At 42.8% G+C, this 18,068-nt stretch overlaps 1 protein-coding gene across 2 annotated transcripts in view; it reads left to right on the top strand.

The window, feature by feature from the left end:
- Garre1 (granule associated Rac and RHOG effector 1) overlaps positions 1-18,068 on the top strand; it is a 52,153-nt gene that overhangs the window by 11,437 nt on the left and 22,648 nt on the right. For both annotated transcript variants that reach the window (XM_087191167.1, XM_013077477.3), the window contains exons 2-7: positions 6,569-6,778; positions 9,913-10,053; positions 10,337-10,432; positions 10,555-10,716; positions 12,465-12,623; positions 16,185-16,282. In XM_087191167.1, the coding sequence (XP_087047293.1) occupies positions 6,569-6,778; positions 9,913-10,053; positions 10,337-10,432; positions 10,555-10,716; positions 12,465-12,623; positions 16,185-16,282 (866 nt within the window). The remainder of the gene's footprint in view (positions 1-6,568; positions 6,779-9,912; positions 10,054-10,336; positions 10,433-10,554; positions 10,717-12,464; positions 12,624-16,184; positions 16,283-18,068) is intronic.

Genomic DNA, 18,068 nt, shown 5'->3' with positions numbered 1-18,068 from the left:
CCAACAAAGAGATGATAGTAACTTGGAATGGAATGGTTGCAGAGGAGACAACTTAAAGCAGTTAGACATTTTTTTATTGTGGTCAAATATACATAACATAAAATTTCCCATTTTAACTATAAGTATACAGTTCGGTAATACCAGGCATGGTGGTGCACACCTGTCCTTCCTAGCTACTCAGGAGGCTGAGGCAAGAGAATCACAAGTTCAAGGCCAGCCTGAGCAACTTGGTAAGACCTTGCCTCAAAATACGAAAACAGTCTGGGGATTTAGTTCATTGGTGCCACCACCTGCTTCGAAAGCTCAAGGTCCCAAGTTCGATCCCCAGTACCAAAAATAAAAATAGTAACAATAAGAAAACAAAAAGCACTAAGAATACAGCTCAGCCTGGGTTCAATCCACAGTACTGGGGGGAAAAAATTCACAATGGCTGTGCAACCTTTGACCACCATCCATCTCTAGGACTTCTTTTTTAATCTTTCCAAACTAAAACTCTGCACCTATTAAATATTCTCATTGGGGTTTTTTTGTTTGTTTTTTTATTTGGTACCGAGGATCAAACTCAGGACCTTGCGCTTTCAAGGTAGGCGACAGAACCACTGAGCTAAATCCCCAGCCCCTTGCACCTATTAAATAATAACTGTTGGTTCCCTTTTGTCCCTGGCCCTTGGCAACCACCATTCTACCTCTGTTGTTATGGGTATTTTTGTTTTTTGTTTTTTTGGTACCGGGGATTGAACTCGGGTCCTTGTGCTTTCAGGGCAGGTGGCGGAACCACTGAGCTAAATTCCTGGCCCCCTCTGTTGTTATGAACTTGACTATTCTACGAGCCCTCTATAAGTAGAATCATAGAATATTTGTCCTTTTTGTGACTGGCTTATTTCACTTAGCATACTGCCTTTAAGGCTCATCCATAGTGTAGTTATGTGAGAATGTCCTTCCTTTTGTTGGTGGTTTTGGGTGGGGGTCTAAGATGGCTCCAGAGTTTCTGCCCTACCACCAGGTCACACATACACACAAACACACACACACACACACACACACACACACACACACACACACACACACACACAGAGCAGTGCTTTCTGTTGGAGTGAGGAGTGGTGAGGCTGGAAATGTATGTCTAGGATATCTGTTAGACACTGAAAGGGTGATTTCAGTTAGATACTTGGATATACACATTTCTTTCTTTCTTTGCGTAGTATTGGGGTGTGAACCCAGGACTTTCACACTTAGCTACATCTTCAGCCCTTCCTTTATTTTTTACTTTGAGACAGTCATTAAGGTTGCTCAGGCTGGGGCCGGGGATTCAGCTCAGTGGTTCTGCCGCCTGCCTCGCAAGTACAAGGACCCAGGTTCAATCCCCAGTACCACAAAAAAAAAGCAAACAAACAAGTTGCTCAAGCTGTGTTTGAATGTGAGGTCTTCCTGCCTCAGCCTCCCAGAGTGCTGGGAGTATAATGTGCTATCCCCCCCACCCCCATTTCTGTTTTTCAAAACAAGGTCTCCCTATGTGCCCTAGGCCGGCCTCAAACTCCCAATCTTTCCGCCTCCGCCTCTTGAGTGCTGGAATTACAGAGTGAACTGAGGGCATCATGGATGCTAGGCAAGTACTGTATCACAGAGCTACACCCCTAGCCATCTATGTTAGACTTCCCACCCCCCCACCCCTACCCCCCCGGAAACAAGGTCTCACAATGTAGTTCAGGCTGTCTTTGAACTCAAAGTGTAGCCCAGGCTGGCCTCAAACTCACAGTGATCCTCCTGCCTCAGCCTCCTGAGTGCTGGGATTACAGGTACACGCCACTAGCCCCGCTTTTGTAGACTTTTACATGTTGGTTTCAGTAAACCTCTTTTTTACATTTTTATACTGTAGTATAATCTGCATAAGCATTTTCTATAGTATAGGTATGGTCTACTGCATTCTGTTTCTCTGCAGACACGTTTAAGTCTTTGTATCACATTCTGGTCTGTTGGTTAAATCATTATGTAATGACTCTGGAATTATAAGGACAAAAGAGGCCTCATTAAGAACAAGGTTGAGGATATTTGGAACCAAATGTAATATGTAAGGTATAAATATTGAAGACAAAAAAATGATTGAATGGCTTTGGAATTTCCAATAAAGACAGCCAGTTGAGATCTACTTCTTTTCACTCTTTTTTTTAACTTTTTAACTGAACAGAAATAAATGTATATATGATGAGTTTATTTCTTTACTTGGTATGGTTACGAGAATAAGAAAGATGAGCTGTTGAATGAAGTTAGTCAGAACAATGTATTTAGTGTGAAATTACTTATGCTAATATGAAAAATCATAAAATGTTTTTGGGAAGTGAAATAGACTTGGGCATCCATAATTTCAGTCACATATAGGTATTAGGGCTGAATCAGGCCCTAAGCCTTGAAGAGGAATAACTAAAACTGAATGTTGAAATATTCTGTGAAGGTGGATTTGACAGGTGGGTTGATTTTCAACAACTATGGTGATACAGACAGGGTAGTCTTTTGGTGATTAAAATAGGGTTACCTGAAATTAAAATGTTTTACAATCTGAATAAAATAGAAAAGTCACCAAGAAGAAAAAGGATTCTAGTTATATCCATGTGGACAACATCTGTGGCAACAGATGTGATGCCTATACAGTGGACTGAGAAGGTCAAGATGTGCTCTTTTGTACCATCAAGGATTCCTGGAAAATAGGGTTCTATTCCAGTGGAGCGCTGACAGTTGCCTGTAATTCAGAGCTGCTTCTCTGGTATCCATCCTCTATTACGTCTACCCCTGGATCTTGTTCTAGGAAGACAGGGCAACCTGGTGGTTAGAAACATCACTTTTTGGAATCACACAGACCTGGTATCATCAGATCCTCACTTATTACCTGCTTGACATCTTCCTACCCTCCCTCTCTCCTCCTCTCCTATTCTTCCTCCTTTCTCACTCTCTTTCCCCTCCTCCTCCCCCCTTCTCTTCCCTCTCTTCTCCCCCCCCCCTTTTTTTTGGTAATACTGGGGATCAAACCGAGGGGTACTCTGCCACTGAGCTTTTGTTTGTTTGTTTTGTTTTCTTTTGTTTTGTTTTGTTTTTTGGTACTGGGGATCGAACTCGGGTCCTTGCGCTTTTGAGGCAGGCAGAGGAACCATTGAGCTAAATCCCCGGCCCTGCCACTGAGCTTTTTATACCTCTAGTCCATTTTATTTTTGTAGGGTGGGGGGACTAGAATTTCACTGAATTGCCCAAGCTGGCCTTGGACCTGTGATCCTCCTGCCTCAACCTCTCAGTCTCAAGTAGCTGAGATTACAGGTGTACGCCACTGCACCTAGCTTTATCTCTTTAAACCTCAATGTTGTCATCTATAAAATGGATGAAATGCTCACACCTCACAGGGTCACTTTACCATGTGTAATGTGTTTGGTATGGCTTAAACACTCAATAAATGGTAGCTGTTGATAGTTTCAGTATTACTTTAAACTTAAATGACTGTCCTTGACTATTCTACTCGTCCATTCCCCAGCCTACCATATCTGTCCTGTAACCCTACAGAACCCCATAGTTCAGGAAACTTTCTCCATGTGAAGGAAAAAATAGCTGTCTGTGGCCCTGAGCTTATCATACTCTTCCTAAATTTATGTCAGGAAGATCCCCAAGGACTCATCTCTGGTTCAAGAGTGGGAAGGTCTGTCACAGGAGGAGAGCCAGGCTAAGGAATAAGACAGAGAAAGAGTGGGCAGAGACAAGCTGAAGGTAGAGATCTATTGTCTCAGGAAGGTTATGTTTATACATCTGTTATTTTGCGTAAAATTTTAGAGTAGATAGTCATTAAAACAGCTGTTTCTAAGGCTCAGGATGACTATTGGTTTGATTGGTTTTTAATGAATTATTTACAACATATATTTTGTCATAATCATAATCTGGGTTGAGAAGGAGAGAGATTATACATTGTGGGTAGGAAGAGGGAGGTACCCGGTAGCTAAGCTCTTATTATTATTCCTTATTTACAGAGAAGAAACTTAGACTAAATGACTCATCTAAGGTCAAATGTGTAGTAAATAGTAGAGACAGCACACCAAAAACACCTATTAAAACTGTCTGGCATGTCTTCCCCTGCTTGTTCCTTTAGCAGCATTCTCCCCTTTCCACCATTCCACCCCTGTGCAGTGAAGAGGACCTGCGCCAACCCCATCCTTCCTCAGAAATGGATGTGTGACCCAGGGCAACATTATCAGATGAATGTCCTGTTCTGGGCCCTGCCTCAGGCCTTCAGAGCTGTTTCTCAGAATTTTTACTTTCAGTAAAGGGAATGTAGCTCTTTTCCCTTGGTCAATATCATCAGACAGCCTTTTGCTTACCTACCTGCCCTGTGATGTTCATTCTCCAGCAACGCCTGACCTCATATACTTATTTACAGATTTGTAACCCTCATGAGTTTAGGAACTTGCTCATTCTCTGTCTTGTAGAATCCTAGACTTTTTGTGCTTTGTACATATTAGACATTCACATAGTAATATGTTTATTGCAAGAATGAATGCCTCACTTTTATTGGTCAGAAGCTGTGAGAATGTGTATAGCATCTTCACTTTCTCCTCCTCCTCCCCCTTTGCCGTCATTTGCCAAGATTCATGGGGGAGGGGGAGGAAGAAAGCGTCCATCCCTGTGGAGCCGGCCTTGCTCCTCCTCCCTGGTCTGCATGTCTGGAGCTTCAGGACCCCTCAGCCTGTGTCATTTAAGATTGAGCTTCTGTCCTGTGCCTGATCCCAGTGCTACTAGCCCTGAACTACATCCAGTTGTTATAGAGCAGAGACAGTCTGTTAGGAACTAGATTGCACAGGGCCGTTGACAACCTATTAGGAACAAGGATGCACAGCAGGTGAGCAGTGGTTAAGTGACCTATAATCCTAGCTACTCAGGAGGCTGAGATAGAAAGATCACAAGTTCCAGGCCAATTTAGGGCAACTTAATGAGACCTTATTTCAAAATAAGATTGAAAGAGCTAGGATGTATGTAACTCAGCACTCCCTGGGTTAAACTCTCAGTCATGGACAGGCGGGGGTGGGGTGGGGGATGAAAACAGTTCTGAACATTTACCAGCCACAGCCCTTTTAAGTTTTCTCCTACTAGTTGGATGAATTGCTAATTTAATAAATAACCTTTTTATGAGTAATCTCTGTAAGCCAATGAAAATAAATAAAATACCTTCCACACAAAAAATCCAAATATTATGGAATGTGATAAAAGAATTACAGAAAGTTTTTGTTGGTATTGTCAAATTTGGTGTGGGCAAGACTATTGTAAGAGATTAGGAAAAAATGTCAGTAATCTAGAACATTTCTGCTCAGAATTGCTTTGCAAATAGCAACTACAGTATTGCTCTAAAGAAAGAGAAATAGGAAATCATAGAGAATTCATTATAGCTGTGGTTAAGGCAAGAAAGAAAACAGGGAGCAGCAAATGTCAGAGAACAGCTGATCCCAGAAGGTTGCCAGAGAAATGTACTTTCATGTCTTAAAATGTTTATAGTGTATAATATTTTTGTATGTATTATATAGTTTTTTTTAAAAAATGAGTTTCCAGCCTTGTATAGGAGTGTATGTCTGTAATCTCAGCTACTCTAGAGGGTGAGGAAGGAGGGTCACATGTTCCAAGTCAGCCTGGCCAATTTAGCAAGACCCTGTCTTAGTAAAAAGGTCTGGGGTAGCCAGGGATTTAGCTCAGTGGCACTGCAGCTGCCTCACAAGTGCAAGGTCCTGAGTTTGATCCCCAGTACCAATAAAAAAAAAGGTCTGGGGTATAGCTTAGTGATAAAGTGCTCCTGGGTTCAATCCCCAGGACTGGAGAGAAAAAAAAAAATTCCTGCTTGGACTATAAACCAACCAACTACTAACGCGTATCAGGTTAATGGGTTTCTACGTACTGATGAATAGGGTTGCCTAATATGTTTTGATGACCCTGAGAAGACTGGTCTGTCAGCTTTGTTTCATAAGGCTGGAATAAAACATACAACTATGTTAATAACTGTATTAACACTGAGTAACCAGTATCTTTTGGATTCCAATTCCAGTGGGATGTTTTCTTTTTTGTTTGTTGATTTTTTTTTGGTTCCAGGGATCGAACTCGGGACCTTGCGCTTTCAAGGCAGGTGCCGGAACCACTGAGCTAAATCCTTGGCCCTGGGATGTTTTCTTATAACCCAAACTAACCTTGTTTCAGATTTTTAATCACATGGCTTTTTCTTCACCTTTCGAACACTGGGTGAACATAGTTGGGATTGTGGATTGCTCTGGTCAGCAGGAGCTGCAAGACAGTCAGGGGTGGTAAGCCAGAGTCCAGGTGAGGGAGTGGAGAAAGGAGCAAGGATGCTTCGTGTGAAGTTGGAATGCCCATCTGAACGTGAAGGTTTGCTGCGTGGTTGAAATGTGACTTCTAGGCACCAGGGCACCTAGGTTCAAATATGAGAACAAAGCCAGATCCTTCTAAAGTGTGAGGACTTAAATTGTTGATAGTTGAGAATTCGTTGTGCTAATTGATCAGCAACCTGAACCTAAAACCCCTGGCTCTCTTGTTTTCACAGGTATTAGGGCGATGCTTCTTGACAGTGGTGCAAGTCCATTTCCAGTTTTTGACTCACGCATTACAGAAAGTCCAGCCGGTGGCTCATTCTTGCTTTGCTGAGGTGGTTGTACCAGAGAAAAAGAACAGCAGCGGTGGTGGCGGCTTATCTGGCATGGGCCACACGCCTGAACTAGAGGAAGCTGTGCGTTCCTGGCGGGGGGCTGCTGAGGTAACTGGCTTCGGGGACATTGGGCCCTGTGTTCAAATGGGAGAGGTTCCAGGGGGCTTTTGCCTATTGGTTCTCAAAAGAGCCATTTTCTTTAGAAATGTAAGTTTTAAACTCTGTCATTAGCCTGCTCATTCATATAACAGTGACTGGCCTTCTGAATGCCCATTTTATGCCAGGCACTGAGCTGACAGCCTTTACTCACAGGATTACAAAAACAAGGTGAAGGGGCAGTGGTGGAGATATACAGGAGCCAGAGGAAGAGTTCTGCTCCCAAGTGGGAGTGGTGCAGGAAAGCTTCTGGGAAGAGAGGGGCAGGGAGAAGGCTGGCGCCTAAGTCGGGAAAGACAGGGTGGAGCAGGCTGGAGAGAGCCAGTGCTTAGCCAGGCAGCTAGGTAGGCTAGCAGGAGTGTTTGGCAGACAGATAGAATGCCAGGCCCCAAAGCCACAGCCATGCTAGAGTTAAAGCCCAGTGGACATAGGAGATTTTGTGTTTTTTGATAGCCAAATCACTCACTTTAGATGTGCTTGGCATCATTTTTTAAAAAAAGATTCTTAGTTTATCTAACTTTGCCTAGGTCCTCATTCGTCAGTTGCTTTACATGTGATTTGAGCACTTCTCCATTATTGCTTTATTTGACTCTAAGAAGTCTTTAAGCCAGGTATTTAGCTCAGTGGTTCCACCGCCTGCCTCGAAAGTGCAAGGTCCCGAGTTTGATCACCGGTACCAAAAAAAAAGAAGTCTTTAATCTTTTGAAAGAGTGGCTGTTTCCCAGCACAACAGATGAATTAGTGGGTATTCTTGTCTCCTGGTGACCTAATTTCTCACACAACCTCCTGACTGAGGGGACCTGCCACAATGATGAGTGACAGGCTCTCCCTGAGCTCCATGGATGGAGAAGTCCAGCATAGGATTCTTTTTCCAGTCACTGTTATGACATTCTGTAGTTCTTTTCTACAACCAGAAGAATTTAAACTTGAATATAAGCAAATCAAAAGCAGCTCTTTTAAAAAGTCTCTTTTAAGGAGACCTTTCCTGTAATCAGTGAAAACACATTTCTTGTAGACACAATACTGTTTCCAGTATGAGAAGGAATAAATAGGGTCGGGGATGGGCCGAGGATGTAGCTCAGTGGCACTGTGCCTGCCTGGCAAGCACAAGTTCCTGAGTTTGATCCCCGGTACCAAAAAAAAAAAAAAAATAGGGTCGGGGATGTAGCTCAGTGGTGCCACACCTGCCTGGCATGCACAATGTCCTGAGTTCGATCCCGTGTACTGGGTGAGTGGGTGGAGGGGGAATAAACCTTCCAAAATGAGATTTTTACTAGGACTTACTATTCCATTTCAGAGTAGAAGGTAATTTATAGTTAAGGAATAGTGTGTTGAATTATGCAATGTCTAATTTGAACCACTCCAAATTAAATTAGCAGTATATTTCATTTCATGAGATTTAAGAAATCGCCTTTAATCAAATTGTCAAAACATAATTTTTCACATTTTTATACTATATCATCTCAGGGCCGGGGATTTAGCTCAGTGGTGCTGTGCCTGCCTCTCAAGTGCAAGGTCCCCCAGAAGAAGAGAAAGAGAGAGGGAGGGAGGGAGGGAGGGAGGGAGAGGGAGAGAGAGAGAAAGAGGGAATATAGTATTTACTTTAGTTTATTTCTTTTTTTGGCCCAAAAAACCCTATATAAATGGCTTCATTCAGTTTGTGGAAATCTGGCTTCCCCTCCTGCACAAGAATATGCCTCGTCAAGGTCACTGGTGCCTGCCTTCTATATTTTCAGATCCAGGGAGCCCTTTAACTCCAGTCAGCAGCTCACAATATTTACAAGGGGAAAATGCAGTACTTTATTTTTGTGGTATCTAAGAACCAGGCATTTCTTCTTCTTTTTCCTTTTTTTCCCTCCTAGTACTAGAGATTGAACCCAGAGCCTTTGCACTGTTACCTCCCCAAATCACCTACTCCCCCTTTTCTTAAATTTTGAGACAAGACCTTGCTAAGTTGCCCAGGGGTAAGATCAGGCTGTCTTGAACGTGCAGGTCGTCTTGGTGTATAGCCCAGGCTGTGCAGGAAATCCTGAACTCAAGCAGTCATCCCTTCAGCCCCTCTGAGTTACTGGGACAACCCATTCCTACCACCATCCCCAGCTCAAGAACCATGCTTTCTTGTTTACCCCCTTTTGTCTTGCACTGGCCTTTCTTCATCATCGCTCCTAGCCTCTCCTCAGCTTCTGAATGTGTGTTTCTCAAGGCTCATTTCTCTTCTCTTCTCTTTAGGGGATGTCCTTAGGGGACTTAGACCACTCTGTCATGGGGGATGCTTCAGTATATGTGACCAGCCACTTCTGGTGGGCTCTGGACCTCCCGAATTTGGCTGTTGCCCACCTTAGCTGTCTCAATTTTAGCTTTTCCCCTCATATCTGTTTCTCTCCAGATCTACCCCTTACTAGTAAGTAGAGCCATCCTATACTGGGTCATTGATTCAAGAACTGAGATTTATCCATCAGTCTTTCTGTCAAGTCTACATTAGTTCAATCCTTAAGAAAGTCCTGCAGGTCCCAACTCCAAATACTTACAGATCTCTTCCCCTTTCCATGTCCACTGTCACTGTCCTAGTTCAGGGGACTGATACTTCTCTGGACTCTTCTCCCCTCCCTGTTGTGCAATTCTTTGTTTTAAAATCGGATGATGTTGCCTCTCATTTCCTTAGGGTAAAGTGGGGACCCCTCCCCAGGACCTGCATTGTCTTGCCGTGTTTGTGGCCCCTCTTCCTGTTGCTTACCTGGGCTCTAGTTCTCTGGATATGTCTCTTTCTTCTCCTAGGCTCCTTGGCCTGTGTTAGGACCTTTTTGCTGATGCTGACACACCCCACCCCTCCCCTCCCCTCCCCACCCCTCCCCACCAACAAGGTAATGCTGTATCAGGTTTGTTTTCTCTTCAAAATGGTTAATTTAGGCTTTCAAAATTTCAGACTGCCCACTTCTTATTATGGACAATCCAGAACTTCTCATTTATATCTAGTGTTTAGATGTCTTTGTGCTTTGTTTTAGCTGTAGGGTTGTTGTTGTTGTTTTAATTTTGCTAGTAACTATAGCATCCACATATGTATTTACCAGTCATTATTTATGTTGTAGGCGACATCTAGACTAAGAGAAAGAGGCTGTGATGGCTGCCTGGCAGGAATTGAAGTTCAACAGCTCTTCTGCTCTCAAAGTGCAGCAATTCCTGAGCACCAGTTAAAAGAACTGAATATAAAAATCGACACTGCTTTGCAAGTAAGTTTTTCAAAATTGGCTGTCAATGTCCAAATAATACAGATGAAGGAAGGAATTAAAGTTGGGATGTTGAACCAGCTTAAGAATTTTAATAAGTGGGGCCGGGGATTTAGCTCAGTGGTTTCACTGCCTGCTGCACAAGCGCAAGGACCCAAGTTCGATCCCCGGTACCAAAAAAAAGATTTTTAATAAGTTTAGAAATTTTAAATTTCTATTTTCATCCTATTTTATCATATTCAGATCTGCTATATAATCTTAGTTCTTGAAAATAATTTCTTTGCAGGCATATAAGATAGCTCTGGAAAGTTTAGGCCACTGTGAATATGCGATGAAAGCTGGCTTCCACCTGAATCCAAAGGCAATTGAAGCAAGTTTGCAGGTATACTTTTCCATCTGGTGGCTCTTGGGAGTTTTGGGAGATGTGTGCATGAGGTAGCATGAACTAAATGTTTTGACAGTTGAGCTGTGGGTCACATCATCTCCCATCCGATTGTTTTCCAGGGCTGCTGCAGCGAGGCGGAAGCCCAGCAGACTGGGCGGAGGCAGACACCCCCGCAGCCCATGCAGTGTGAGCTTCCCACGGTCCCTGTGCAGATAGGATCGCACTTCCTGAAGGGTGTCTCCTTTAACGAGTCCGCCGCCGACAATCTGAAACTTAAGACGGTAGCTTTCCATGGAGTTCTAGCAACCAAGCATGAGCTTTGAAAAAGAGTTCTGAAGGGGAATTTAAGGGCTGGTGAAGAATGTAGTTTTAAAAAAAGCAAAATAAAGCTGGGCACAGTGGTGTGTGCCAGTAATACCAGCTACTTGGGAGGCTAAAACTGCAAAGTTGCAAGTTCAGATACAGATGGGTAGTTTGAGAATACCCTGCCTCAAAATTTTAAAAAGACAAGGCTGGGGGTGTAGCTCAGTGGTAGAGCACCCTTGAGCTTAATCCCCAGTACCCCACCACTACTACCACTACCACACACGCACACACACACACACACACACACACACACACACACATACACATACAAAATGGGGGTCACAGAAGAATACTCTGGCCTTCCTCAGTAATGTCTGAAAGCAGACCCTTTGGTAACTTTTTCCCTTTTTGTGCTGCTGAAGTGTGAACCCAGAGCTTCACACATGCTAGGCAAGTGCTTTACCACTGAGCTACTCGTCCAGCCCTGTGGTGACTTTTTAAATGAGACAGATCCTAAGCAAGTTTTATTCATATTTTTATTCAAATGTTTAACCTAAAAAGTTTTTAAATACATTAAATACATTTTATTTCTGAAGCCTCCGTACCTGATCACTTCCAAAATGAAGTTAAGGTTTTAATTGGTATTTACTTTTTTTTTGGTACTGGGGATTGAACTCAGGACCTTGTGCTTACAAGGCAGGCACAGCACCACTGAGCTAAATCCCCGGCACTGGTATTTACTTTTAACAGGTAATTTTGATTCCTTATTTGTAGACATTAAAAATTTTCAAATTAAAAAAAAAGTTCAAATTCCTCAACCAATTTGCTGCCTTTTGTCCTGGTATGCATAATCACATGTATAGCCAGCTGTGGTGGTACAGTTGTATTAATCCCAGCTACTCAGGAGACTGAGGCAGGAGGATTGCAAATTCAAGGTCAACCTGGGCCACTTAACAAAAAACTGTCTCAGAAAAAAAAAGGCTGGGATGTAGCTCAATGGTAGAGTGCTTACCTACCACACATGAGGCCCTGGGCTTAATATCCTCTACTGGAAAAAGAAATGGAAACTCTTAAAAAATAAATTCTAAACAAAAGAAAGACTGGGAATATTTATGTTGCTCAGTGCTAGAGCACTTGCCTGGCATGTGTGAGGCCCTGGCTCCAATCTCCAGTACTTAAAAACAAAAAGGAAGAAAAAAAGAGAAATAGGAAAAAAAAAGTAAAAGCCTGTAACATCAGCACTCTGGGAGGCTGAGGTAGGAGGATCACAAGTTCAAGCCCAGTCTTTAGCAATTTAGTGAGACCCTGTCTCAAAATAAAAAGGGTTGGGGATGTAGCTCATGGCAGAGGCTCTTGATTCAGTCTCTAGTACTATAAAACAAAAGGAAAATCACATGTGTACATTAATACATGTCTTTCAACATGAGCAGTTTATACTATAGGATTGGGAAAAATCTCGATACTCTCTTAAGAAATTCAAATGACAGGGCCGGGGATTTAGCTCAGTGGTTTCACCGCCTGCTGCACAAGCCCAAAGACCCGAGTTCGATCCCTGGTACCAAAAAAAAAAAAAGGAAATTCAAATGATTTGGATATACAGGATTTGGGTATACTTAATATGCTTTTCTCTTGAGGATGATTGTGTTAATACATTCCTATAAATTATTTAGAGTCTGGCATGGCTTTGTCTTGAGGTGCGAACTCTCTTCTTGTCAATCCATAGCATACAATGTTACAACTGATCAAGGAGGCAGGCTGCTATAATGGAATCACACCCAGGGATGATTTTCCTGTGACTGAAGTATTGAACCAAGTATGCCCATCTACATGGCGGGGTGCCTGCAAGACTGCTGTGCAGCTGCTGTTTGGCCAGGCTGGACTGGTGAGTGAGCAAGCGTGTGTGTGTGTGTGTGTGTGTGTGTGTGTGTTTAATGGATGAGAGAATAGAGACATTTCAAGCATATGAGGGTGCAGTACAGGCATATGTGTGAAAACATTGAATGACTTTCAAAATTCATTAGTGTTAAAGTGAGTTAAGGAAGAGTGTCATTAAAGTTTTTCTAGCTGAGCATGGTGAAACACACGTATAATCCCTGTACTTTGAGAGACTGAGGCAGGAGGATCACAAGTTTGAGCCCACCTGGAATAACTTAGCTACCGGGGACCCCTGAAACATTACTGGAGACTTCTGCAGTAGGCTTCAGTCTCCTGCCCAGTATATGACACAGGCCTGAGGAAAAGAAACCTAAAGACAGAATTAAGAGAGACAGAAAGTGGGGCATCAGGATGACCAATGCCAGTGGAACCAGCAAAGGCACTGGCCAGTCCAAACCACTGATTTTTTTTTTTTTTCCTTTGTGCCGGGATCAAACTCAGGACCTTGCACTTTCAAGGCAGGCAGAGCACCACTGACCTAAATCCCCACCCCTAAGCCACTGATTTTTACTGTTAGTCAGTTGGGGTTAAGGCGAGCTACATGCGAGAGCAGAACTACATGGAAAGATGTGCAGTTGTGCGGTATCTATGGAAATTAATGTAAGCAAGGCTCATAAAAGACAAGACAAAGTATTCTCGAATTAGGAACAGAATAGACAAAATATATAGTTGTAATTAGAACATTGTCCTTCTAGTAAGAAGGCTTTAGTTGTGGGAACAGAATTTGGGTGCAAGTTACTCTGACCTTGGCACCTAGGCTTCAGCTGGACTCATTTCTTTTTTTTTTTTTTTTAAGTCTTAATTGCACTCATATTTATTTATTTATTTAGGGTACCGGGGATCAAACTTGGGTCCTTGTGCTTGCGCAGCAGGTGGCGAAACCACTGAGCTAAATCCCCAGCCCTGGACTCACTTCTTATACACAAGTCATGTGTATAACATGGGTTAACTCTTCACAGCCTGCACTGCTTACAGCCTGCTTTGGGGCATAATCAATATTGCAGTCTCCCGCACTTACCAAGACCTGTCTCAAAATAAAATTTTTTTTAAAGATTGGATATAGCTCAGTGTGAAAGCCCTGGGTTCAATCCCTAGTATGGGGGTGGGGGGTTTCTTTTACAGATTGATAATATGTATTTGTAGAAAACCTAGTTGCAAAATGCTGTACACATTCCTCATTTAGGGGAAGCATTACAGTAGTGACCGTTTGACAGGGCCCCTTGACCTGGCCTGACTACTCTGCAGCTACAGTGGATGTCTTTCTGCTGTTCAGATATACCAAGCTTGCGCCTGTCTCAGGGCTTTGCAGTTGAGCCTCCTTTTGCCTAGAGACTCATCTCTGATCTTCATATGGGTTGCCCCTCTCATTTTCCTACTGTCAGCCCCAGCATCCCCTCCTCTAGGAGACCTCTTCTGAGCACACTGGTATAGGTTGTACCCCATCCAGTCACTTTATGTCCCAGTTCTCTGCTTATCTCCTTTTGGAAATAAAATGGCATCAACTCAAAAATAGTGGTTTAGTCTTCTTACATTTCAGAGAAGAAGAAAAAAATTTGCCAGTCTGGTGTGGCATCAGATGAACATCTAAAATAACCATTTAGCTTTTTGTTTGACATCATTGACCCATCAAATCTTATTCATTTAGCCAGGCACACCCATAATCCCATTGAGGCAAGGAGGATTTCAAGTTCAAGCCCAGCCTTGGCAACTTAGTGAGGCCCTGTCTCAAAATTTTTTTAAAAAACGGGGTTGGGGGAAGGTGGGCTGAGAATGTAGCAGTACTGTGTTCATTCCCCAGTCCTACAAATAACAAAAAACCATATGCACTTGATTCTACTTTCTAGTAAATGACTATATTTTCAAAAAAAAGTATCATTTCAGTCAGATTAAAGGAAGCTAATCTAAAGATTTGTAAATTAGGGCCAGGGATTTAGCTCAGTGGTTCCAGCGCCTGCCTCGCAAGCGCAAGGTCACAAGTTCGATCCCCAGTACCCCCCAAAAAAGATTTGTAAATTAGAGAATTCTTTTCAGTCTGATTTTTCCTTCACTCATGAAAACAACTGTTGGTGCCAGGCATGGTGGAGTGTTGCCTGCAATCTTAGGACTTGGGAGGCTGAGGCAGGATGGGTGAGAGTTCAAGGCTAGTCTGGGGTATATAGTAAGACCCTGTCTCAAAAAACCAAGAGAGGCCGGGGATTTAGCTCAGTGGTTCCACTGCCTGCCTTGCAAGTGCAAGGTCCCGAGTTCCATTCCCGGTACTAAAAAAAAAAGAGAGAGAGATTGATTATTGGGAGGATGATTGACTTTGTCTTTGTTTCAATCAGGTGAGAGTGCAGGTGGCCCAGCTCAGGGCAATGCTGTCTTGTTGGCCAGATAAGGACTTGTCCACAGAAATGAGCTGTTTCCTTTAGGATCTGTTCCTCAGTATAGGAACACCCAACAAAAGGAGTAAACTGGAGATGCCTTCTGAACTGTATAAGAACCCATTGCCTTTAGAAGGGTGATCATATTCCCAAAGACCACTGAGCTGAAACTGGGAGAACCATGGCCCTAAATTCTCCTGAAAGGAATGTGCATATGAGGCAGGACATACAGGCTGTTTTGAGAAAACACTATAAGTTAAAAAAAACTGTCCCATCTTATTCAGAGACCAGAAACAAGTTCTTAGTTCCCTGCCCGCTGATTGCAGGGCACCTTTGTGTCTGACTAACAGAGAACCTTTAGATTATGGTTCTGGGGCTGGGAGGAGAAAGGAAACACCTCTGTCTGATCCAACAAAGGCTATTCCTTAGACAGGAAATCTTTTCTGAAGGACCATCTGTGGGAACTCTGTTTATAGCAATGTAAATCAGCTGGTTTAGGGGCTGAATTTGGAGTCGTGATAAGCACCTGTGTGTGGCTTAACTCCTTCTGAAATACAGATTTTGGTTTTGTTTTTGTTTTTTGAGACAGGTCTCGCTTTGTAGTTCAGCCTGTCCTTGAACTCATTATGTAGCCCAGGCTGGCCTCAAACTCACACCAGTCCTCTTGCCCCTGCCTCAAATGTTGGGATTACAGGTATCCACCACCATGCCTGGCTGAGAGTAAAATAATCTTTTAAAAAGTTTTATCCAACTTCTGGCTTGTATCCAGTCATTACAAATGGGCTTTTCTGAAGCTTTAATTAAACTTTTAATGACATTTTTATTTCTTTCAAATACAGAGAATTAAAAACTAATAAGAAAAGAAAGAATTATTCCTGATTAACATTCATAGTGTGGAAAAGTGCTAGAGGTGCTTGGAAAGTTCAAAAAACTCCCACACACAGAAACTGGTTTTGGTTTAATGAAGTGTTTCTGTATTCGTTAGCTGCTATTGTCTACCTGGGGCCCTAACTGGCCTTGGCATAACTGCACTGCCAGGGAAATAGTTCTGGCCGGAGTCACTCAGCACTGACAGGCTTATGTATCGGATAAGCTGCTGATCCATTTTCCTTTCTGAAAGCTGGTGGTTTTTATTTCTCTCCTAGGTGGTGGTTGACACAGCACAGATTGAAAATAAAGAAGCCTACGCCCCCCAAATCAGTTTAGAAGGCTCCAGAATCGTGGTTCAAGTCCCATCCACATGGTAACTTGACTTTTACATTACCAGAAGCCTAAACTAATTGACGTTTGCACACCTTTGAAATTATTACTTTGTTTTGAATAGACCCTGTGCTAATTGACACAACAGATATTGCTACAAGTGCAGGTATATGGGCATTAGTGGTATGTTAGTGGCATCTGTTGTGATTATTAGTCTAGGACAGTGATGGCAAACCTTTTAGAGCTTTCAGTGATAACAAACAGCCCATTGCGGCATGTGCCCCATAGGTTCATCTAGGATAAGGAAGCCAAGATGCGTGAAAGATAGCCACACTGCCATAAGGTAAATAAAATGTCAATACTCTTGGACCATAATGAGCAGCATTATCTTTTCTTTGTTACTGAGTCCACAGCTTCTAAACTTAATACAGTATGTCATTTCTCTTTGTGTATAATTTTCCCCAACTCATCTGTTACTTCTCGAAAGCTAAGTAGAAAACACAGAATTCCTTCTCCTCTGTCTGCCCCAGCCACAAGCCTGATGCTCTTGAATTCATGTCATCACATACCCAGTATCACTGCACATCTGGGAACAAACACAACCCTTTTCAGTTTTTTAATTATGTGTGTAACACTTACAAAAGGTTTTTTTTTTTCTGGTACCAGGAATTGAACTCAGGACCTTCCGCTTGTCAGGCAGGTGTGGAACCATTGATCTACATCCCCGGCCCTATTTTTTTTTTAAATAAATTTTATCCCATTCCCCCCCCCCAAGCCCCCTCCCTCTTATTCTTTTCCCTTTTTTGGTACCAGGGATTGAACATGGGACCTTGCACTTGCAAGACATCTTATTCTTAATTTATTACTATTTTTTTAAAAGTTCCTATGCCAGGTATAGTCGCACACACTTGTAATCCCAGCTACTGGGGAGGCTGAAGCAGGAGGATGGTAAGTAAGTTCAGGCTAGCCAAGGCAATTTAGCAAGACCCTGTCTCAAAATAAAAAATAAGGCTGGTAAATTGATGGACCTTGAGACCATACTCTTGTGTTTTTTGTTTTTTGGTTTTTTGGTACTGGGGATCGAACTCAGGTCCTTCTGCTTGTGAGGCAGGCGCCAGAACCACTGAGCTAAATCCCCAGCCCAAGACCATACTCTTAAGTGAAATAAATACTGCATTGTTTCTCTGGTTTGAGAAACTGTAGAAATAAAGACTGAGATGTATAATGGATGTTGGGAAATGGGAAGAAAGTGTTCAAGTGGGAAGGGGAACAAGGTAGGGGGGAGGGAGAAAGGAAGGGATAAAAAAAAGTAAAAATAGGGGGGCTGGAGATTTAGCTCAGTGGCACCACCCCCTGCCTGGAAAGCTCAAGGTCCCGAGTTCAATCCGTGGTACCAAAAAAAAAGTAAAAATAGAAGGGAAAAAATGGAAACAAAGGGGAGGGGGCTTGACGGGGGGAATGGGATAAAATAAAATAAAATTTATTAATAAGTTTTAAAAGGCTGGGAGTGATGAAGGTTCACATCTATAATCCCAGCATTCTGGGTGGTTGAGGCAGGAAGATTACAAATTCAAGCCTAGCCAGGGTAACTTAGCAACTTGAGAAGACCCTGCTTCAGAATTTGAAAACGGAAGCTGGGTTTGGTGGTGCACACCTATAATCCCAGGACTCCGGGAGGCTGAGGCAGGAGGATCACCTCCAAGTTTGAGGCCAGCCTGGACTACATAGTGAGTTTAAGGCCAGCCTGAACTACATAGACCCTATCTCAACCAAAAACAACAACAACAACAAAAAAGAATTTGAAAAAGGAAGGGTGAGGTTGGGGGTAT

Source organism: Heterocephalus glaber, unplaced genomic scaffold, assembly GCF_053883595.1.
Source record: "Heterocephalus glaber isolate CG9 unplaced genomic scaffold, H.glaber_assembly_v1.0 deba00001561, whole genome shotgun sequence".
Classification (NCBI taxonomy): domain Eukaryota; kingdom Metazoa; phylum Chordata; class Mammalia; order Rodentia; family Bathyergidae; genus Heterocephalus; species Heterocephalus glaber.
Note: the sequence above shows the minus strand (reverse complement) of the source record. Positions and strands in the feature narration are given on the sequence as shown.